General features: G+C 42.4%; 1 protein-coding gene across 1 annotated transcript in view; it reads left to right on the top strand.

Annotated features, from left to right (window-relative positions):
* eipr1 (EARP complex and GARP complex interacting protein 1) overlaps positions 1-24,936 on the top strand; it is a 155,429-nt gene that overhangs the window by 66,367 nt on the left and 64,126 nt on the right. Inside the window, exon 6 of the mRNA XM_070979313.1 lies at positions 17,636-17,772. Coding sequence (XP_070835414.1) covers positions 17,636-17,772 — 137 coding nt within the window. The remainder of the gene's footprint in view (positions 1-17,635; positions 17,773-24,936) is intronic.

Below are 24,936 nucleotides of genomic sequence, written 5' to 3'. Positions count from 1 at the left end.
ATTTGCAAATTATTCTGGTGGCATGCAAAAGTTGGGTACTGTCAAAGGAGGTTGACATCCCTATTCCCCTAATACACAAAAGAACTGTGAGTAAAAGGACTTTTATTACCCAGTCCTAGTATGGTAATGTAATATTCAGTTCAATTTTATTTTACTTGTATATGCCAAATCACATCAGAAGTTGTCTCAGGACAATTTCCATATACAGCTGGTTTAGACCAGAATTTTTATCTACAGAGACCCAACAATTCTCTCATGAGCAGGCACTTGGCAACAGTGGGGACAGTTTTAATAATACACTCTTAACTATAAGTACCATATATAGCATAGTATATACAAATGTGATATATTTATGTATGTGATGTATTTATGTATATGTACACAATCGGAACAGATAGTATATGTATGTAATACAGCACTATTAATGTAATAATAATGAAAGTATGACTAGTAGTAGTGGCAGTTGCAGACATCAGGCAGAGCCATGGCAGGAGATTTAGCTATAATCCACAATCCAGGTTCGGCCTCTATCCATGGGAATCTGCGAGACGACAGTTACTAAGTTAGTAACATGCCTTGGTAGGACATGAAAGCATGCAGATGGAGGGGGAGAGAAGGACAGAGTATCTCAGTGTATCTTTGAAAGTCCCCCGACAGTCTAATCCTATAGCAGCATAACTAATGGCTCATCCAAGGCAACCCTGAAGCCACCCCTGATGATGAGCTTTATCAAAAAGGAAAGTTTTAAGGCTACTATGAAATGTAGAGATGGTGTCTGCCTCCCGGACAAAGACTGGAAAATAGTTCCACAGGAGAAGAGCTTGATAGCTAAAGGCTCTGGCTCCCATTCTGCTTTTGGAGACTTTAGGAACCATAAGTAAGCTTGCATTCTGGGAACGCTGTATTCTAGTGGGGTAATAAGGTACTATGAGCTCTTTAGGATAGGATGGTGCCTGACCATTTATGGCTTTGTAAGTAAGGAGAAGGATTTTGAATTCTGGCTTTACAGGGGGCCAGTGCAGAGTGGCTACTATCAGAGAAATATGATCTCTCTTCCTCATTTTGTTCAGAACACATGCTGCAGCGTTCTGGAGCAACTGGAGAATATTCAGCAAAGAATTTGGGCAGCCTGATAGTAAGGAATTGCAGTAATCCAACCTGCAAGTTACAAATGCATGGACTAGTTTTTCTGCATCGTTTTGAGACAGGATGTGCCTTATTTTTGCAATGTTACGTAGGTGAAAAAAGGCAGTCCTTGAAATTAGTTTTAGTTTTACATGGGAGTGAAAGGACATATCCTGATCAATGATAAGTCCCAGATTCTTCTCTCTGTGCTATGATGCATGCTAATTCCTGACTCGAAATCCTCAAATAAACTATTGTTGTATTGTTGTCTGGAGAGTCACACATCAAATTAGCAACTGCTTTCTTAAGAATTTTTGAGGGAAAGGGAAGGTTAAATATACAGTACTTTGCAAAAGTTATAGGCAGGTGTGAAAAAATGCTGTAAGCTGAGAATGCTTTCAAAAATATTAGTATCAATTCTTTATTTTTATCAATTTAAACAATGCAAAGTGAAATCAAATCAAAATTTGCTGTTACTACCCTTCAAACCAGCATCAGTTCTTATAGGTACACTTACACTTGGTGCAACGACGTGACAGTGATCCAGCAGCACTCCTGACCTGGAATCTTTATCGATTAACTGTAAGCCTTTTTATTCACCCCGTGAGTTTGCTTCATTCATTCTGGTCGGCGTTTACATCCTGCCGCAGGCCAACGTGCAGGACGCACAGCGCATGCCGACCAGATACTGCGTGTGGAGCGGACCAACCTGGACTCTTTAGTTATTGTCCTTGGCAACTTTAACAAAGGTAACCTCACCCACAAACTCCCTAAATACAGACAGTTTATTAAATATCCGACCAGAGAGGAGAATATTCTGGATCACTACTGTCAGGGATGCTTATCACGCCATCCCTCGTGCTGCACTGGGCCACTCTGACCATCATGGTCCACCTGATTCCTGCGTACAGGCAGAAACTAAAGCTCTGCAAACCTGTAGTGAGGACATCAAAGAAGAGGACCAGTGAGGCTCCAGGTGTGTTTGGACTCAACTGACTGGGAAGTGTTCTGCTACCAACAGTCTGGATGAGTACACAGGGGGCTGTGACGTCCTACATCAGCTTCTGTGAGGACTGCTGTGTTCCATCACACACCAGGGTAAGTTACAACAATGACAAACCCTGGTTCACGGCCAAATTCAGACAGCTAAGGTTGGCAAAGGAAGAGGCCTTCAGGAGTGGGGACAAAGACAGATTCAAAGAGGCAAAGTACAAGTTTAGCAAGATGGTGAAAGAGGCTAAACGACTGTACTCTAAGCTCTTACACCAGTTCTCAGCTAACCACTCTGCATCTGTCTGGAAAGGGCTCAGGCAGGCCACTCCATCAACGATCGATGCCTAGCGAACGACCTGAATGAGTTCTACTGCCACTTTGGAAGACAAAGGGACAGTCCAGCAACCATACCCCACAACACCTCCCAACTACTCTCAGCTCCAGTCATCTCCAACAATGCCCACCTCAGTGATGACTCTTTCCATTCATGAGAGGGACGTCAGCAAACTCTTCAGGAGACAGAACCCCGGAGAGCAGCTGGACTGAATTCTGTCTTCCCATCCACCTTGAAGCACTGCGCTGATCACTTGGACTCCACAGGAATCTACACTAGGATCCTGTTTGTGGATTTCAGTTCTGCTTTTAACACCACCATCCCAACTCTGCTTCAGGAGAAGCTCTCCCAGCTGAGCGTGCCTGACTCCACCTGCAGGTGGATTACAGACTTCCTGTCTGACAGGAAACAGTGGGTGAAGCTGGGGAAACACGCTTCTGACGCAAATTTCATCAGCACCGGATCCCCTCAGGGCTACGTTCTTTCTCCTCTGCTCTTCTCCCTGTACATGAACAGCTGCACCTCCAGTCACCAGTCCGTCAAGCTCCTGAAATTTGCGGATGAAACCACCCTCTAGGACTCAACTCTGTTGGCGACGAGTCCGCCTACAGGTAGGAGGTTGACGATCTGGTGACCTGGTGCAACCAGAACAACCTAGAGCACAACGCTCTAAAGACAGTGGAGGCATTCCTGAAAAAACAGACTGTGCTTCCGGGGAAGAAAAAACAAACAAACAAAAGAAAAAACAGACTTGTGTATATAATATTGTTATATTTTAACTAGTGCTGTCAGGCGATTAAAAAAATTAATCTAATTAATTACAGGATTTGTAATTAATTCATCTAATTAATCGCATTTTAATCTCATATCTGCTAAAGGTCCCCAAATAAAGAATTTGAATTCTAGGACATTACAAAATTGTACTGCATGACTAATCAATTGAATACACCAAGAAGAGAAGATTTGATATCCACATTTTTATTGGTGAAGTGTGCTTCATAAATGAAATTCAAAAGAAAAAAGGTCAAGCACATCAGCAAACCAATTAGGCCAGGTGCATTATTCAAAAATGCAATAAAAATACAGTTAAATAAAATAAATAAAAATCAGAAATAAAATAAGGCTAAGTCTCAAATAGGCACATAAGCAGACTCTCAATCAATATGAATACTAAAGCTGACTCAATACAGCAATTCAAAATGAATAATAGTATAACATGCCTCTAAATAAGGCAACATCAATAGCAAGATGCCAACAGGCATTTCTTTTAAAAGGGTATCTCCAGTCATAATCTATGTTTGTCTCAAAATCACCACACCTATTATGAGTTCATCTCATAGCATCCATACACCCAACCTCAACTTGTGGAAGTTTAGATTCAATTTTGTTCAAAAATCAGTCATTTACACCGAACATACAGCTGGTGAATTCTTTTCATCACTGTAGTTCTCGACGGTAGCTGGAAATTAGAGTCAGATGACGCTATCTGAAACGCCTCTTTTAGGCCCTCGTCTTCCACGATTGAAATCGGCCTGCAATCAGCAGCAACCCACTTTGCGATTGAGTTTGTCAGTGTTTCTGTCGTGGCTTTGCTCATTCGTTTTCCTAACTCAGCAAGTCTGGGTTGGCGGAGTGAGCTCACGGTAGCACTAGCGGCACTAGCAGCAACTACATGTTTAGCGTTTAAATGATAATTCAGGCTGGAGCTGCTACGGTGATAGGAAAATTCTTTTTTACACAAGGTACAAATCACTGCGTTCTTGTTAATAGTCCCATCTTTGTTCTTTTTATAAATAAACTTGCCGTTCAAAGGTCCAAGTAGGCTTGCCTCGCTCTCCGGTGTTGCATCCACGTCTGTTGTCACCCTGCTTTTGACCAGTGGCGCAGGTAAGATGCGACCTTACTGCAGCCTACGGGTCACTCAAAGGGCCAAATTTAAAGTGCTTGCGCATTGACTTGCCACTCATGATTAATTGCGTTAATTTTTTTAGCATGTTAATTTGCAGCGTAATTAATTAATCTAATTAACGCGTTAAACTGACAGCCCTAATTTTAACTTATTTAATAGCTTCTTTTTAATAGATGTGTCATGCACCAACCTCACCAAAGCAAATTCCTCTTGTGTAAAATCATACTTGGTAATAAAGCTTTTTCTGATTCTAATTCTGATTTTGATACTGAGGTTGTTGTTGTCCCTGATGGGCTGGGGGTGGCTCTTGTAGAGTGACATGGAGGGAGGTGAATATAGTCTGTGAAGTGGAGCAGATGGGGGTTGAGTGGTGTGAAGAGGGTGCTGTTAGTGTCAGGGGTGCTGTGAGGGGAAGAGAGGGGTTGTGGAGAAGTTGTGGCATCATGTCTGGGCTCAGGTTGGTGGGGGGTGTAACGGAGGTATAATCAAATCTGTTGAAAAACAGGTTCAGTTCATTTTCCCATTCCCGGTCTCCAGATTCAGGGACTCCCCTGCTGTTGCTACCATGACCTGAGATGGTTTTCAGGCCCCTCCAAACCTCTCTGGTGTTGCCCTGGAGGTGCTCTTCCAGCTTCCTCCTGTAGCTGTCCTTGCATCTCCTTATCTTCCCTTTCAGCTCTCTATGCACCCTCCTCAGCTCATCTTTGTCCCCTGATCAAAAAACCCTCCTCTTCTTGTTCAGTAGGACTTTCAGTTCCAGGGACACCCTGGGAATAGTGTTTTTTGCACACAAATTAATGTAGTCCGTAATGCAAGTTGTTAAACTGTCAATTTCCTCCCCATTTGGACTGCACATCCCAGTCAGTGGCGTCAAAGTATTCCCTCAGTGCCATGCTGTGGACTCCTCTGACCATCTTCTCACATGCCTGGTGGTTGTACAGTAAGTCCAGTGTTCTATTGTCTCTGGTGGGGCACTTTACATACTGTGTGAAAGTGGGACAAGTGGAGGACAGGGAAGAGTTATCACAATAACATGCGAGAACTCCCTCGGGAGGTATTATGGCCAAATGCTATCGGCTAACAGCTGAATGTCTCTGGTGCATCACTACTCTTTTATCCCGATGTGCCTTGGGTTACACCATCTGTTGTTTATAAACATCACTATGCCCCCACCTGTCCTCTTTCCGCTCTCCTTTGCTCTCCTGTCTGCTCTCAGCAGTTGAAAATTGTCACGACAGTCACGACAAAGACACAAAAACACACTAATACAAAGAAAAAAGGACAGAACTGCTGTAACAAGCTGCCACTCTCATGCGGCCATCTTGAACTTTACCAGTGAGTGCGCAGCTCCTATTGGCATGAAATGTAGCTAGTCCCTCGATGCTAACAGCATTGTCTGGGATTGATGAGTTGAGCCATGACTCTGTCAGAATTATAGCGCAGCAGTTCCCTATCTCACATTTTTGAGTTAATTCCAGCTGCAGATGATCTGTTTTGTTCTCCAGGGAGCAAACTTTGGAAAGGAAGATGGATGGAAGCGGCGTATTATAGGAATTAGCTTTTAGCTTAGCTGTTAGCCATGCTTCTGCGTCCTGTCAGACCGCCTGCACTTGGTTCTCTCTTTGCTTGTGCTGCTAGCCGAGTCCACTGCACCATAGGCCCCTGGGCCTTACCGACATAGTGCTCCAAAGCTACGGCAAACACTCCCAAGTGGTTGTATCTACAGTGCCGAAGTCACTGGATGATCATAATTCCAGCAAGAGCTGGCAATCATACACTCTCTTACTGAGAGGGTTGACATATTTTGATTAAAATATCCTTAACGGCTATGAGCCCATGCAGCCACAGCCAAACAGGGCGCTGCCATTCTGGGACATGAAATGTATGAAATATATCCCTTACATTGCAGGTCCCAGGTGGCACGGTGGTAACACTGCTACATTTAGAAGGTCCCGGGTTTGACTCTCGCTGTGGACGCTGGGGGCGTGTCCTCCACCATGCCTTCGGTGCCTGGTGCTCGAGGAAAGGGGCCTTTCTATGTGGAGTTTGCATGTTCTCCCCGTGTTCACCTGGGGTATCCTCCATAAAAATACCCCCACTCAAAACATGCAAGAAGATCACTAGCTGATCAATGGTGACGAAAAGAACTGGGTCCCCGGGTGCCAGTCGGATGGCAGCCCACCGCTCCTGGTCTGCCGCGGAGGTAGGATGACCAGGGTTAAAAGCGGAGGAGAAATTTCACTAGTGCATGGCGTGTGTGAGCATGTGGATGTTGCTGTGTGACAAATAAAGGGGATTGTTCCTCTGATTCTTCTACTTCTTCTTCTTCATAATGATCATAGCTGAACAGCATGCCTTACAGAGCCTGTGTACCACAGGGTATGAATGGTTGGGGCCTAACCACATTTACAGCAATGGAACCTATCACTCTCTGGAAGAACATTGGCAGGCTGTGGCGTCGGGAAAGACAGGCATGAATGCACTTGGGTGGAAGCATTTGCAGTCACCATTCAAGACAACCTGTATACAGTGGTTGAAGAAACCAAAGAAGTAAGTGGAGAAGAATGGGTGGGAGATTTCATAGCTAAACTTTGGCCCTATTTGCTGATGTTTGTTGGGTTCATCATCGTTCAAGTGCTTTGGATGTGCCATAATCATGGGAGGATTCAAAGCAAGTCTTAGAAACAGGAAGATCAGAAACCCTTCTTCTGGAAGAGGGAGGGGTAAACCAGGCAATAACAGACCAGGCATCAGAGCACTCTGGCCATTGAAGTTCCTGATTTTTCAACAAGGAAGCAAGGGGCAGCCAACATTCAACCTACAAGGATTAAGCAAACCATTGCTAACACACCACCACTATTGAACCATCAACTGTATTCAGAATGAGTATGATAGAATTTCTCACTTCTGATCATCTGGCTTCTCTACTGCTGTACTGGGTACTGGTCCCCTAATCAGCCTTCGAGAATACTGGCCCTCTTTCAAGGGTGTGTCAGGTTCATCATCATCAACATATTCTTTGGTGTGTGCAAGTTTGTTATATACCTGCTAGGCCGCCTTACTGTGGACACCAACCATGACTCTCATGACAATGACACTGCAGAACTTTAGCTCTGAACAGTAATGACTTCATGAGCTTCTTTAATGATAAAATTCTTACTATTAGAGACAGAATTCATCAGCTCCTGCCATCAACAGGTTCTGTTTTGTCTTCAAACACAGAAACCGTAGAAACTGTTATTAAACCTGTTACAGTTTTAGACTGTTTTTCACCTGTCGACCTTCACCAACTAATTTCAATAATTTCATCATCAAAATCATCAACCTGTATTCTAGAACCCATCCCAACTAAGCTGCTTAAAGTAATTTGACCTTTAATTTACTCTTCCTTATTAGACATGATCAAAGCAGTTGATAATCAGCTGTGTGACTTTCCATACAACAATAGTTTATTTGAGGATTTCTAGTCAGGATTTAGAGTGCATCATAGTACAGAGACAGCGCTGGTTAAAGTTACAAATGGCCTTCTTTGCATCAGAAAAAGGACTTGTCTCTGCACTAGTCTTATTAGATCTTAGTGCTGCATTTGACACCATTTACCATGGTATCCTATTGCAGAGACTGGAACACTTCATTGGCATAAAGGGAACTGTGCTAAGCTGGTTTAAATCCTACTTTTCAGATCGCTCTCAGTTTGTACACGTTAATGACGACATTTCTGTGCTCGCTAAAGTCAGCTACGGAGTTCCGCAGGGTTCTGTGCTTGGACCAATTCTATTCATCTTGTATATGCTTCTTTTGGGAACATTATCAGGAAGCACTCATTTCATTGCTGTGCAGATGATACCCAGCTATATTCATCGATGAACCCAGAAGAAACTAATTAGTTAACTAGACTATAATTGTATCTTCAGGACATAAAGACCTGGATGAGTTGCAGTTTTCTAATGCTAAACTTGAACAAAACTAAAGTTTTAGTACTAGCCCTAAACACCTTAAAAAATTCACTTTCTGTTGACATAACAGTTATGGATGGCATTGCGCTGGCCTCCAGCACCACTATAAAGAATCTTGGAGTTATCTTTGATCAGAACATGTCCTTTCACTCCCATGTAACACAAATTTCAAGGACTGCCTTTTTTCACCTACGTAACATTGCAAAAATAAGGCACATCCTGTGCCAAAATGATGCAGAAAAACTAGTCCATGCATTCGTAACTTCCAGGTTGGATTATTGCAATTCCTTACTATCAGGCTGCCCAAATTCGTTGATAAATATTCTCCAGTTACTCTAACGCTGCAGCACGTGTTCTGGCTCCCTGTAAAGTTTAGAGTAGAATTTAAAGTCCTCCTCCTTACTTACAAAGCCATAAATTGTTGGTTTCTTTGTAGATAAAAAAGCTTGGTCTGTACCAGCTCTATATGGAAAGTGTCCTGAGACAACTTCTGTTGTGATTTGGCGCTATACAAATAAAATTGAATTGAATTGAATTGAATTGGTCAGGCACCATCTTTTCTTAAGGCTTTTTTTATGCTTCCTAAAGTCTCTCCAAAACTTGCAACATCTGTGGCATTGTGCTGTGTGATAAAACTGAACATTTCAGAGTGGCCTTTTATTGTGGCCAGCCTAAAGGCCCCTACACATGATCAGCGGTAAAAACGCTTTGCGCCGGCTGTCCCATTGTTTTCCTATGGAGAGAGCGCTGGCGCCCCGACTAAGCGGCACCGCTACCCTCGACGTGGCGCACCGCTCGGATCTGCCGCTTACCGCTGCGCTCAAAGTTCAAATTACTTGAACTTTGACCTCGTTTGCCACTGACCTTTCAAAGTGCAACCAATGAGATAACATCTCCAGGCAGCGTTTACGAACTACCGTTAAGCTAAATACAATGCTAACGTTAGCTTAGCTGTTTGTGTACGTTCGTTATTCCAGGCAGACACAGTGACTACTGCGTCTGCCGGGAATAGTGACTACTACTACTACTACTACGCTACTGCAAGGGCCTTCTTTTGCGACAAACTCAGATACATTGTGTATAATAATTTACAAACAACGATTAGCTTTCCGGACTGAGAGGAAGTACTTGCGTTGCCTGGCAACGGTGAATCACCCGCACTTGTTGATGATGTATACCTGAGCTTCGCCGCCTCCGCTCAGCGCCTCTGTGCCCTACCTGGCGGTGAGCAAAGAGCAAATTTCTTATCATGTGAAGGCCCGTTTAGGCACACCTGTGCAATAATCATGCTCTCTAATCAGCATCTTGATATGCCACACCTGTGAGGTGGGATGGATTATCTTGAAAAAGGAGAAGTGCGCACTAACAGATTTAGAGAGATTTGTGAACAATATTTGAGAGAAATTGATCTTTTGTGCATATAGAAAATGTTTTAGATATTTGAGTTCATCTCATGAAAAATGGGAGCAAAAACAAGTGTTGTGTTATATTTTTGTTCAATGTATGTGTATGTGTATTTGCTTTGCTTATCATATTACTAATTTGGCCAGTAACATGAACAACCACACTGATGCTTTTACAGGCTACTGGGTCACATCATCCTGTCTAACAAGCTAAATATGGCAGTGCTGCTACATACAAAGCTAACCTCACAAGGATCAATAGCTTACCTTGCTGTACAATTTATGCGATTCAGTGAACAGTTTGTGATCATTTCAATTTAAATGTTTTCAGCATGACAACATGAATGTAAATGACCCTTAATCCTCAGTGCCTGCACTGTTCCTCAATGCTTATAATTTATATCTATTTGTTCTGCTTGTAATCTATTCAGTGTCTGTGTGCGTGCATGCATGCATGCATGCATGCATGCATTTGTGTATGTCCTCTGGCATGACCCTCGTGTGAAGTCAAGTTGGACCATGGAAGCGGGGGTTTGTTGATTCTATCCTTTGACTCCAACACTAGACAACACAGCCATTAACTCTTGTATCACCTGAGATGTAGAGAGGAGGAAGATAATGGTGGGAAAGTAGTATAATGAGAATGGAAGGACAGATAAAGAAGGAGCAATGGATGGCCTGACTAATTGGAAGGATGGAGATTAGAAGGAAGGAAGAGGGATATATAGATAAGTAAAGAGAGTGGGCTTGATGAGGAGAACGGAAATGAAAAAGTGCTTGGCAGCCAAGACAAATTCCTCCCTTCCTTCTACCCCCTTTCATTCCATTCTCCTCTCTCCCATTCCCTTTATCTTTCAGAGGGTGATGTCTTCATCTCAAGTCATGTCCAGCTGCCGTGTGGATATGTCATTCTCAAGGAGCAGGCCAAGATTAGTGTGTGTGTGTGTGTGTGTGTGTGTGTGTGTGTGTGTGCGTGCGTGCGTGCGTGCGTGCGTGCGTGCGTGCGTGCGTGCGTGCGTGCGTGTGTGTGCGTGCATGCATGCGTGCTAGCATGTGTGTATTACTATGTTGTAGGGACATATATCTGTTGAGACATTTTATGTTGTCACATTTTAAACTTCAATACAATACTACTACAAAAGAATGCTCAGTATTTATTCTGATACCCCATTTGGCAGACAAAATGGGATACTTTTTTCTTTTTTTTAATTAACGACGTGAACTCAGTGCTGGTACAGAAAAAGTTGCTGAACACATTCAAACACATTTGAAGTAAAGTTAATAGTATTGGTAACTAACCCTTTTTTTTGCTCTTATACCTTTTGTGCGTTCAATACCATTAAATGTTTAATTAACTGAATAACTTGTATTAAAAATTTGATGTGAAGTCCTTATAATGCAAATAATAATAACATGAATAAATCATGACATTCTAGGGGGAAGACTCGGGTTAAAGTTTAGGTTTAGATAAGGGCTAAGAGACTGATCTCGCTGCCATGCAGACACATACTTCATATAGCTCTCAGTAGTTCCAAACAAATCTGTGTCAGTCTATTTGAATGATTTCAAGTGGGACAGATAAAAGCAGCAACTGTATTTGCAGCAATATTTGGTCAATGCTAACGCTTAATGTGCGTTGATTACTACAGGAGATTGACTACACTTGGTAATGTTAAATGATAAATGGACTGTATTTATATCGCACTTTTGTAGTCTGTAGTAAGTAGTAAGTGTAGTAATCACCACTCTACCCAGCAGCATATAAAGTGAAAAAAATAGCTCTTTACCTCACATTAAAGTACATCAGTAATTTGATGCGTTATTCTGAAATGGGCCATTCTGCAAAATGAGTACTTTTACTTTTTGTTCTATACGTATATTTTGATGCTAATACGTTTGGACTTTCACTTCAGTAAAATTTCGAATATTGATTTTGAGTGTTTCTGCACTCTGGTATGGTCACCTTTACTTTAGTAAATGATCTTAGTTCAACCACTGAATTATAGTATGTATGCATTAATATTCATTAATATTGTTCTGGTCTTCTGTGGTCATTATTAGTCACGTCCTAATGTTTAGGCATTCCAATAAACATGCAGAAGAAGTGAACATCAATTCATGCCAACAACTGCTCAATTTAAAACAAAAAAGAAGTTTGGTCACAAGGAACCAGTTGCATTTAACAAAACATTTTATTCTATGATATAGAGGGAGAGGCTAGATAAGTTTTTCCTCGCATGGACAGTCTTCAAAGAAAGACATTCGACCTCCTACATTGAGACAAAGATGACAGAAAGCAGGCCAGGTAAGGCATGCAAGTGTTCCAAATAGCCATTGTATTCGTCCAAGGCAACAGTAGGAAGAAGGAGATGTGGACAGTCTTCATAGAAACTATTTGACCTCCTGCAGAAAGGAGATGGATGGCAGAAAGCGGGCTAGGAAAGGTTCCAAATAGCCATTACATTCTTTCATGGCAATGGTAGAAAGAAAAGGAGATGTGGACACCTGGCTATGAGCGTTCAATAAACTTCACTGGATGATCACTGCTGACTCCAGACGCATGTACAGGAATCAGAGAGTCAATGGCTCATCCATACAATGATAACAAAAACATTCAAACTCCACCCCAAAAGTAATGCTGTAATTGAATTTCTTTGATGAGAGCATTCCACTGCTGGAAGCAGACCATGCCATATTCCGGAGCAGAAACTGGGCCTTCAGTCGAGTCGAGCCTGTCACTGCTGGAGAGAACTGATAGAGGTAGAGAAAGATGAAACAATGTTCAGGTTCATACATTGAAGGACATAAATACACACCAAAAATCAGCCTTAATTCAATTATATGTTTTAGCATGGAGGTTATACTTGGTGATGGTGTTGCATTATGTTTAGAGTGTTTGTAATTTTCTCATTTTCTGTTCTTATTCACAGGGAGCCATAAACATGAGGTTTTGCTTCACCGTATTCTAACATCTCACAAGTGAATACCATTAGCTCAAAGGAAGGATGTTTAAATGCCGTTTGTAACTCATATTAGTTGTATGTCCCATTCACACTATTTACATATTTGAAGATACAATGTTGGCATGTTTCCATATTTCTCATGTTTCACAAGACATATGACCACATATACACTGATCAGCCTGCAGTGATACACGTGTGTGTGTGTGTGTGTGTGTGTGTGTGTGTGTGTGTGTGTGTGTGTGTGTGTGTGTGTGTGTGTGTATTTGTGTGTGTGTGTGTGTGTGTGTGTGTGTGTGTGTGTGTGTGTGTGTGTGTGTGTGTGTGTGTGTTTAGTGTGGATGTTTGCCTAAGTGTGTGTATGCATATGTAAGAGCCGATCATGTGGATAAGCCAACCAGTGTGCGTTGTTTGAAGGAAGATTTGTGTGTTTATGTGTGTTTCTGCATGTGCATGGCTCATCAATTAGAATCAGTGGTGGAATTGAGTGAAAACATTTCTGCCGGCTGACAGCACACCCACTCACCTTGTACTGCACATCTGCGCAGACACACAGACATTCTCTCTCTCTCTCTCTCTCTCTCTCTCTCTCTCTCTCTCTCTCTCTCTCTCTCTCTCTCTCTCTCTCTCTGTGTGTGTGTCCCAGCCAGAGTCCAGGCAAAGCATAAATGCATGGTGATTTGACACATAGCTTTGCATTAGTGCTGCCTCTGTCCCAAATGAATGTGTCCCCTTTTTTGTGTGTACTGCCTTGTTAGGGCCCTAATTTGGTTAGTGCACTAATTAAGCTAGGAACCTGTCATACACGAAGCTCAGGCTTTACTGTTGCACCACTAGCATAACTGCAGAGAGGGAGAGTCCTGCTCCAGCCTTCCAACTGATTATGGAGTGACAGAGTTTTTCTTCAAGAGGAAGTCAGGGAACTTGAGAAATTCTTTTAGGAATTCAGGGACGATCAGCAAATTTGGCATACAGTTTATTTGGCAAGTATGTTACACCAAGGTTGTTTCATTCTTATTTCAGTAATCTTTAATCTGTAATAATAATCTGTAATCAATGGTGTTGAATTTTCTCACACAAGCCCAGCAACAATTAAAGTCTGACTGCCCCTTTGGAAATCAAACAGTGAAATCAAAAAAGTACATTGCTAAGTTCTTGTCCTGTGTTCTTGTATTAATTATTTCTTGATCTGTGTTAAATATATTGGGCCCACAAAACATTTTTTGACTGTTTCTGCTTTCTCTTCCTGTTAAAATACTTTTAGAGTGCGGCTGAGGTCTAATTTATTTTGCCCTTTTCCTTCACTCTCTGGTCTACAGTAACAATGCCAGTTAGGGACATGTGAGAAGAGGTGAATGACATTCCACAGCATTGTATCACTGTGGTCCTACAGAGACTCCTTCAAGTATATCAGCAATGTAATGCCATTTCAATGTGCATTTAATTAAATAAGTATCAGCATATCTGTTTTCCTCATGACTGATCTGCTCAGTAACTCTAACCTGACATGAAAATATTTTGAATTTATGGAGGCACTCATGGAAAAATTGTGGAATTTTACTTTAAGGCCACAGAGGAAGCCCTGCTTCTCTCCTGTTCCAATTTTATTTGTCTACTCTCCCATCTTTTTCAGCTTTCTTTTCCTTTCTTGTCTTCTTCTACCCTCTTTGTTCTTCTTCCTTTTATGCTTTCTGCCTTTCTGTCTCTGTCTTCCTTTCTACCTCCTTGCTGCTCTTTCAACCTGTCTCTCTCTCTCACTCACTCTCCCTCTGTCCTCTCCAGCTGAAATAATGAGAGTGTACCAGGGAGCTGTGCTGTGACGAGGCGTTCGATGATCCTTGCACCAATAGGCAGAGACAGGAGAGAGAGAAGGGGAGAGAGTGAGAGAGAGAAATGGGAGACAGAGAAAGATGAGGATAAAAACGTGCACACTGTCAGAGAGCAAAGAAAAATGGAGCAGTGCGATGCTGCTTTTTAGAATTGTTAAATGCATCATGGTTTAAGGGAAAGATAACTATTTCAAAACCAGCTTGCTGAATTGGATTCCATTTTTAAAGCAGCCTGAAATGAAATGCTTTATAATTCAAATTCCTCAAAGTGTTTTAAGTTTGATTAATTTGAACTTCATTGTTGCCCTGTGCTGCACGGTGGTGCAGCAGGTAGTGCGGGTGCCTCACAGCAAGAAGGTTGCCGGTTCGATCCCCGGGTCAGGCGGGGCCTTTCTGTGTGAATTTTGCATGTTCTTCCCGTGCATGCGTGGGTTCTCTGCGGGTACTCCGGCTTCCTCCCACAGACCAAAAACATGCTCATTAGGTTAATTGATGTCTCTAAATTGTCCGTAGGTGTGAGTGTGAGTGTGAATGTTTGTCTGTCTTTGCATGTGGCCCTGCAATCGGCTGGCGACCGGTTCAGGGTGTACCCTGCCTCTCGCCCATTGTAGCTGGGATAGGCTCCAGCCCCCCGCAACCCCGAAAGGGATAGGCGGTATAGATAATGGATGGATGGATGGATGTTGCCCTGTGAAATATAGGTTGCAGGTTGGATAAATATCCAATGACAAGCATGTCATGTTGAAAAGCCTCAAATGTTGCAATGTAATCTGCCTCCCTCAGCTAAACTGCTCAAATTTTTGGACCTAGTGGCATTTTGTCAGTTAAATGTTTTTCTGCTGAAAGATATTATAATATGTTTGATAGATTTTCACCTATCTTAACCAGGCTAGTTTGATTCAGCTTTCAACATTCATCAGTCTTAAATCCTCCAAGGGCTCATCTTCAAAGCAATTGATGCATTAGTAACTCTGAGCGATCTAATGTGTAGATTCCCACCATGGGAAAAAGGAGAGCCTGAGATCAGTAGATCATGTGGCTCAGGAGGTAGAGCGGTCGTCCACCTATCAGAGGGTGGGTGGACCTCGGCAGTCCACATGCCAAAGTATCCTTGGGCAAGACACTGAACCACAAAACGCCCAATGCTATGCCACCAGTGTGTAAGTTAATAACGCTCGTAATGAGCAGGTGGCCTAGCTGCCGTATGAATGTGTGCACAAATGCAGAATGCAGACTTGAGTTGTAAAAGCCCTTTGAGTGGTCTTCAGACTAGAAAAGCCCTATACAAATTACAGTCCATTTACCATCTGCTAACTGAGCAGCACATGACAGAGGAGTGTGAGTGTGGTCGTTTTTGCAGAAAGAGGTCAGGAGATATTCTGTCTTCAGTTAAGGATATTTATTAACACACTGATAAAACAGAGAACATGTACATGGATCTCAGTCTTTTGGGAAACCGCAGTTTGCAAGCCATTAGCTGCAACCACCTGACAGAATGAGAATGCCTGATTTAGGATTATACAGAGTTTTGAAAAGAAATGTGCAGCTATCTGATTGGTCAAAACAGGTGGTGATCATCGTGGTTTAGAGTTTAGTGCTGCCTCCTTGGTCCACAGGCTGGTCCCAGCCTCTTGGCACAAGACCCATCCAATCCATAGGAGACCGCGCCCTGAAAGAGAAGATAGCCAGACCCCCCCCTCCCATATGTAAATTATGTGTTAACTGACACGAGATATGTTAAGTTTTGTTTTCTGTGTTTTCTGAGGTTATTAAAGGTCATATTGTCTGTGTGGCTATGTGTGTGCAGCTTATAGTTACTGGAGGGCATGTTGACTGTGTTACCATGTGTATGTACAGTAGCTTATAAAGAGATGAGCGTAAATATGTAACTCTAACAGGAGACAGGAGCATGCTGTTGCCTCATAGTCCAAACACTGCGGGGTTCTGTATAGGACCCTGTATAGGACCTGTTGTGCTGTTGGGCATTGAAATGAGAGACCATACTAAATTCATATGCTGGAGAAACTGCAGTCAGGAGAAATTGGGTCTACTTATGAATAGGGATGCATTTATTGTCAGAATTTTCAGTTACAACTACAGAGAAAATGTTGTATGTAATGATAGTATCCTTTCTGTTAAAATTAAATTTTTGGAAAACAGACAATACTTCGTATCGTGACAGGTAATTTAAAGCTGCATTGATTGATACTTGGTCACATGGGAAACCTGAAAACACATCTGAGAATTCATTATACAACAGGGCAACATTAACATTCACGATTAACATTCTCTCTATCCACCTCACAAATTTAATTCTGATATTCACTCTCTTTTTAATTTTGCTTTGGTCTTCACCAAGTCCTGAGAAAAAATATTGGCTGGGGTTAAATACTCCACTGTGTTCACTTATGCTGGCTCTGTTCCCACTGACAACTGTTTCCTCCAGTTGGAGAAAGAGAAGAAAAACATTAAGATTACTGATCCTAATGGCCACTACTACAGTTTTGGTGTCAGTTGAAAATGTCAGTAGATATGTCACCCACCTCTGGGTGGTTGAAAAAAACCCTCTCCTGTAAAGAAATCAACGAACATAAACACAGTATTTTGCTAAAAGAATTCAATCTGATTATTAGGCTAATGTTCACCATCTCTTAGCTAAGTATTGTTTTTTGTCCACCATTTGGTGGTGGGTAGTTAGCACACTGGGTTTATCAAAGTTTTTATTTCTGAAAAGGGCATTGATGAGAGCAAAAATTGCAAGCCAGAAAAACCAAAACAATAAGCTGAAAGTGATTTAAAACCTCTACAAAGAAGAGGAGAACTGCAGAGTTTGGTAACAATTCTCTGTGGGGTTGTCTCTATGAGCAAGACTGAATATGTAGAAATAAGATGCGTTTCAGCTTGGCATAAATCTGCAGACAATTGTGCCACTAATACGCAAAATGCGAATTCGCTACAGAGTAATAGTGAAAGATTGTCGTCTTGAGTGTGATCTGCAGAGAAAATGACTTCTAATAATGCCTTATTGTGCTGAATGAATGCACTGGCTGAACCTGTCACAGATTTTTGGATGTGATTCACGACCCTGCTCAGAGATGGTCATGAGGTTGTTTCTGTTCTCTGTAGGTCTCCAGCACTGCAAATCTGGAGGGTAAAGGTCAGCTGAAGTTCACCTCGGGCAAGTGGAGCCCCCATCACAATTGCAGCCAGCTCGCCACAGCAAATGACATGGCCATACGAGGCTGGGACCTTCGTACTATGAGGTGAGCTGTAAATATAATGTATCTCAGCACAATGATTTTGTACTTTTACTGCTAAAGTAAATGACCTGAGTACTTCACTATGTAAGTCACATAAACAAGTGCAACAAGTGAATATCAATTCATGCCAACAACTGCTCAAATTAAGCCAAGAAAGAAGTTTGGTCAGTTGTGCAAAATAACAAGGCGATCAGTTGCATTCAACAGTACATTATATTATACAATATATGCAGGAAGAGGGTAGATACATTTGCCTTTGAGTGGACAGTCTTCATAGAAACTATTCGACCTCCTGCAGAAAGAGATGGATGGCAGAAAGCAGGCTAGGAAAGGTTCCAAATAGCCATTACATTCTTTCATGGCAATGGTAGGAAGAAAAGGAGATGTGGACACCTGGCTGTGAGTGCTCAAAAAAAACTACACTGGATGGTCACTGCTCAAAACATCTCCAGACACACACGCAGGAATCACAGAGTCAACTGTTTATCCATACAATGATAGCAAAAACAACTCCTGACCAAAAGTAGAACTGCAGTTTATTGAATTTTTTGGTGAGGCTGCCACTGCCAGAAACAGACCATGTCGCAGGCCTCAGAGACCAGAATTGAGTCAAGCCTGTCACTGCTGGAGAAAACTGATAGAGGTAAAGAAAGATGAAACAGTGTTGAGGGTAATACATTGAAGGACATAAATACACATTGAAAGCCAATATTTCCCAAACATTTTCATGTCATGAGATAGGTATGACAGTCTTCACAGTTCCCACTTGCCAGAGAGCTCTGGCAAGTCAGAATTGTCAATCAGAATTGAATCAGAATTACTGTCCCAACACTGATGTCTGTTTTCTCAGTATTCCATTTTTGCCTTGCTTACAATGTGGGCAGGATGTAGTGCTTCCAGAAATTATCTAGATAGACTGCATGGGTGGAAAGGCACTTGTACAGAATGCCCCACCTCTTCTCAGTCCGCTGTCCGACTTTAACAAACATACGGCTGAAGCAGTCGATCCCAGTTGAGTAGATGGCAGGTTTGAAAAGTCTCAACTTGAAGAGGGCAAATCTGCTATTCTTGGAATCTCTGGTTCGGATCTCCACTTCCTGCACTCAAGACAGCTGTGCTGATGCTTCCTCACAGCTTTGCCACCCCTTAATATCCAGTATTTCCTAGGAAGCTCAGCAAAGACATGTTTAGCTCCACAGTGATGGAACTGGCTGTCACAGTACTGTATTAGAAGCGTCGTGACTGGGTGAGAGGGCACTAGAAATACCAGATGTAAGACTTCTTGGCTCAGGCTCTCACACCAGCGGAGTCTACCTCCTGCTTGGAGCAGGTCAAAAGACTCATCGTACTCAGGCGCAAGGGTAAGCAGTCTGCTGCTGGTTGGGATAGTAAAAACTCCTCAGGAAAGCTCACAATCTGAGCATGTTTAAGAGGGGCCAACTCTGCTTTGTGGAAGTCATCGGTGGAAGGACAAGCAGTATTGTCAGCTGCCCCATGCAGCATCTGAGTAATGGCTTCCAAGAGTTCTTGGTAGGTGCTAAACTGTTGGACATCAGGTATTGCTGGACTGGTTGGACCCATCAGCAGACTGCAGAAGACTGTCTTCCTCATCTCCTCCACCTCTTCTGTAGATTCTGTGCATATGGTCACTGACTGGCTGGCTGTTTGAGAAGGGGTGGCCCTTGACTCCAGTGATTCTCTCCAGCCAGCTGTGCCAGTGTCTTCCCTCTTGTAGTGTCATCAGCAGGATTGTTTGCTGTGTCGATATAATGCCAGACTACAGGGTCAGACAGGTCTTGTATCTCTTGTATCTCTACTTTGTATCGGCATGAGTCTGACTGGATCCAGTTAAGTACTGTGGTCGAGTCTGCCCAGTATACCCCCTGGATGTCAAGAGTGAGCTCTCATTTCAGAACTGAAACCAATTGTGCTCCCCTCAGGGCTTTACACAGTTCCAGCAGGGGAATTGAGAGCTGCTTCTTTGGCATGACCCTTGATCTTGCAGCCAAGAAGACCATGTGGACTTGTCCTTTACTAATGTTGGTGCACAGGTATGCCACAGATCCTTGCACACGTTCAGAGGCATTGCAGAATACATGAATGCTCCTATTGCTACCGCTTTAGTCTGGAATATGGTAGGTGTAGCATCTCCGCAGTGTTATCTGTGGTTCCAGGCGTAGAGCAGGTCTTCTGGTAGGTGGGGATCATCCCATCCTCTTTTTTTGTCCCAGAGACATTGCATGATGACTTTATCTCTTGTGGTGTATGGAATGAGGAATCCGAGATGTTCATACTGCTGTGCAAGTAAGTGGTAAATGTTGCCCATGGTAGGTTCTTGACTGCCACTCTGGTGGTGCTTGTAGTGCAGTGTGTCAGACTTGCATATCCATAGCAGTCCAAGAGTACTCTCTTCAGGGTCAGTGGCCTGCTGAGTGAATCACAACAATGCTCTCTGACCTCAACTCATTTGGTAGGTGGTTAATGACTGAGGGGACGTTGCTAGCACACTGACGCAGTTCCAATCCACCTTCCATGAGGAGGGATTGCAGATGGTCCACCAATTTTGCATGGAGCTTGCCTCCCTTTATCTGAGTTGCTTTCTGTACAGCCACTTCATACTTAAGTCAATCAGCCAGGTCTAGCAGTGTTGGAAAAGGGGTGTGGATGGGATTCACAAATCTCTGGAAGTTAGCTCTTAGGCCATGAGGCAACTTAGCTAAGAGATAAGAGACATGTGAGCTGCGTGGGAGTATGTTATCCAGGGCAAGCTTCAATCTTGCAAACTCTCATGGGTCCGCATGCACAAAATTTGGAATTGTTGGCTTCGGTCGGCAGTATATCTCTACCTGTTGTTGTCTGCTGAATGGGGGTGGATGCGACTTACCTGTTTGCCAGGGATCATGTCGGTAACGCTCATCCAAATGCCTATATTGATCATCACGACCATAATCACAGTCATAGCCATAAGCAGGATGATGGCGATCATCTGGGTGGTCTCTACGGTCAAGATGGTAATGATAGAAACATCATGCCAATAGTAGCGTTCATCATGACGAGCTTCCAGACTAGAGTGGTGACAAGAGGCAAGAGGCAGCAGGCTGGTCATAGCTGTCGTCATGGTGATGATGAGCCTCATCATGCTGGAGGTGGGACTTGTCATAAGCCTGACGATAGGAAACGGCATTGTAGAGTTGAATAGCTGTCATCAGGCTGCCTGTAAGCAGCCCCATGTGAAGAATGGTATCTGTAATAATTTCTAGTCAACAGGTATAGAGTCAGCCAGTTTCAGAGGATGAAAACTAATTGGACAAGTTCTCGTAAATCTAAATAAAATGGTCATATTTAGTAGTCCTTGGTTGCACCCCAAAACTGCCCCGATGCTGTGCCATCTGTGTGCAAATGCATAATGCACATAATGAGCAGGTGGCTTAGCTACTGTATTAATGTGTGTGTGTGAACAGGTGAATGCAGACTTGTAGTAGTGAAAACTAGTGGTGTCAAAAATGTCGCGTTATTAACGCGTTAACACAAATCAATTTTAACGGTGTCATTTTTTTCATCGCAAGATTAATGCTCTTTGTGATCTAGTGAACTTGTGGTTTTTTATAAGTTGTGGCCACTGCTAGTAACGTAAGAAAAACTACAGGAACCATTTACAAACTGGAAACAAAACAATAGGCATGCCCCACGCACGTTTTGGTCTTGCCTGCTCGCTATCTGTAGAAGAGTAGGCTACCAGTTTTTGTGGATGTCAAGCACGAAACGCCGAAATGGATGCGAACAAGATTCTGAATGGAACGTTTAGTTTCAAAAAGTTGCCAGATGGGTTGACTGACAAGACCAAAGTTATCTGTGTGTATTGTCGGTGTGAACTGAGTTATCACTGTAGCACATCCAGTCTGAAATAACACTTGATGGCCAAACACAGCGAATGTGAATTCTCCGCTGCCTCCTTGTCCAAACCAGGTGACAGTTGATGGCTTTCAACTGAGGTATATGGATGCTGCTATGTTCAAAGGAAGTTTAAGAAAGGAAATTTTAAGCCATGGTTTAACTGCACTATAGCCTGAGTCCGAGTTTATCGATAATAGCGATAATGTGCACTTTGTAACTTTATCTTGTATCACCCTGTTTTGATCCCTTAGAAAGGGTTGTTGAAGGGGCTTTTTTTTGTAACGAAGTATTTATTTTTTGTCATCTGTCTATTGACAGTGTTAAATTGTGTGAGATTTGATTCATTCAAAAGTGAATGACGGCTCAAAGTGAGAATGTTAGTGTGAAATATAACACTACATGTTGTTGTTATCAATTAAAAAGCATTTGCACAAAGCAAGCCTATTCACTTTTCCATGTTGATAACAGTATTAAAATAATAATTAATGGGACACTTAGATAAAAATGTGTGATTAATTTGCGATTAATCACGAGTTAACTATGACATTCATGAGATTAATCGCAATTAAATATTTTAATTGATTGACAGCACTTGTGAAAACGCTTTCAGTGGTCTTCAGACTGGAAAAGCGCTATACAAATACAGTCCATTTACCATTTCTTTTCAAATCCAATGTGCTGAAGAACAAAAATTGTGTCACTGTCCAATTACATACTGACCTATCTGTATAAATCCTAAATGGTGAGGTAATTTGCTGTAATTTAGGTGGCAAGTAAGGAAGGAAAGGAAAAAAAATGAAACAGCTCTCAATATATTGTATTTCGGTGCAACACCACCTTTAACTTTGACCTCAGTTATAAACACATAACTGAATTTACACCTTTCCCACTGTCAGCAAAAACTGAACATTATAAACCTCATAAAAGCACAATTCAATCGATCATATTTTTTCAAAGTACATCCAAAGCTGTATTGGAAACATTTTGTTTGTTTATTAGTTACATTATTTCAACAAAATAGTTGGACTGTATTCAGACATTAGTTGATGAATTGATTAAAAAATAATAATAACAAAAAAAGGGTCTGACACACCTGTTACGCAATAGACTTAGACTTTACTTTATTGATTTCAATTCAATTTCAATTCAATTTTATTTGTATAGCGCCAAATCACAACAGAAGTTGTCTCAGGACACTTTCCATATAGAGCTGGTACAGACCAAGCTCTTTTATCTACAAAGAAACCAACAATTCCCCCATGAGCAAGCACTTGGCGACAGTGGCGAGGAAAAACTTCCTTTTAACAGGCAGAAACCTCGAGCAGAACCAGACTCTGGGTGGGCGGCCATCTGCCTCGACCAGTTGGGTGAGAGAGGAAGAGCAAGAGAGGGAGAGTGAGACAGACAGACAGACAGACAGACAGAAAAGCAGTCAGAGAGAGAGAGACAGAGACAGAGACAGAGACAGAGAGACAGACACGCAGTCACAGTAACAGTGACAGTGGATGTAATAATAGCAGTAGCAGTTGCAGTGGATGTCAGGAAGGGCCAAGGCAGGAGATGCAGCTGAAATCCACAATCCAGATTCAGCCACTGTCCATGGGAACCTGCAAGACGACAAAGCACAGAGACTCCGGGGAAGGAGCTAAGTTAGTAACACGCCGTGGTAGGACATGAGAGCGTGCGGATGGAGAGGGACAGAAGGACGGAGGAGCTCGGTGTATCTTTGGATGTCCCCCGACAGTCTAATCCTATAGCAGCATAACTAGGGGCTGGTCCAGGACAAGCCTGAGCCAGCCCTAACTATAAGCTTTATCAAAAAGGAAAGTTTTAAGCCTACTCTTAAATGTAGAGACAGTGTCTGCCTCCCGGACAAAGACTGGAAGATGGTTCCACAGGAGAGGAGCTTGATAGCTAAATGCTCTGACTCCTGTTCTGCTTTTTGAGACTTTAGGAACCGTAAGTAGACCTGCATTCTGGGAACGCAGTGTTCGAGTAGGGCAATAAGGTACCATGAGCTCTTTAAGATAAGAAGGTGCCTGGCCATTTATGGCTTTGTAAGTAAGGAGGAGAATTTTAAACTCTATTCTAAACTTTACAGGGAGCCAGTGCAAAGTGGCGAGTATTGGAGAAATATGATCTCGCTTCCTGGTTTTTGTCAGAACACGTGCTGCAGCGTTCTGGAGCAACTGGAGAATATTCAGCAACGAATTTGGGCAGCCTGATAGTAAAGAATTGCAATAATCCAGCCTGGAAGTTACGAATGCATGGACTAGTTTTTCTGCATCATTTTGAGACAAAATATGCCTGATTTTTGCGATATTACGTAGGTGAAAAAAGGCAGTCCTTGAAATTTGTTTTACATGGGAGTGAAAGGACATGTCTTGGTCAAAGATAACTCCCAGATTCTTTACAGTGGTGCTGGAGGCCAGCGCAATGCCATCCATAACTGCTATGTCATCAGAAAGTGACCTTCTAAGATGTTTAGGGCCTACTACTATAACTTCAGTTTTGTCCGAGTTTAGCATCAGAAAATTGCAGGTCATCCAGGTCTTTATGTCATGAAGACATGCTTGTAGTCTAGTTAACTGACTGGTTTCTTCCGGTTTCATTGATAAATATAGCTGGGTATCATCTGCATAGCAATGAAAATTTATTGAGTGCTTCCTGATAATCTTACCTAAAGGAAGCATATATAAGGTGAATAGAATTGGTCCAAGCACAGAACCCTGCGGAACTCCATAGCTGACTTTAGTGAGCACAGAGGAGTCGTCATTAACGCGTACAAACTGAGAGCGATCTGACAAGTAGGATTTAAACCAGCTTAGCGCAGTTCCCTTAATGCCAATGAAATGTTCCAGTGTCTGCAATAGGATGCCATGGTCAATGGTGTCAAATGCAGCACTAAGATCCAGTAAGACTAGTACAGAGACAAATCCTTTATCAGATGCAATTAGAAGGTCATTTGTAACTTTAACCAGTGCTGTCTCTGTGCTATGATGCACTCTAAATCCTGACTGGAAATCCTCGAATAAACTATTATTGTTTAGAAAGTCGCACAGCTGATTGGCAACTGCTTTCTCAAGAGTTTTTGAGAGAAAGGGAAGGTTGGATATCAGTCTATAGTTGGCTAAAACCCCTGGATCAAGAGTAGGCTTTTTCAGTAGCGGTTTTATCACAGCTACTTTAAAGGACTGTGGTACGTAGCCTGTTGATAAAGAGAGATTGATCATGTCTAAAACTGAAGAGTCAATTAGAGGTAATACTTCTTTA

This window comes from Chaetodon trifascialis, chromosome 14 (assembly GCF_039877785.1).
Source record: "Chaetodon trifascialis isolate fChaTrf1 chromosome 14, fChaTrf1.hap1, whole genome shotgun sequence".
Taxonomy (NCBI): Eukaryota; Metazoa; Chordata; class Actinopteri; order Chaetodontiformes; family Chaetodontidae; genus Chaetodon; species Chaetodon trifascialis.
This window is presented reverse-complemented; position numbering and strand designations above follow the sequence as displayed.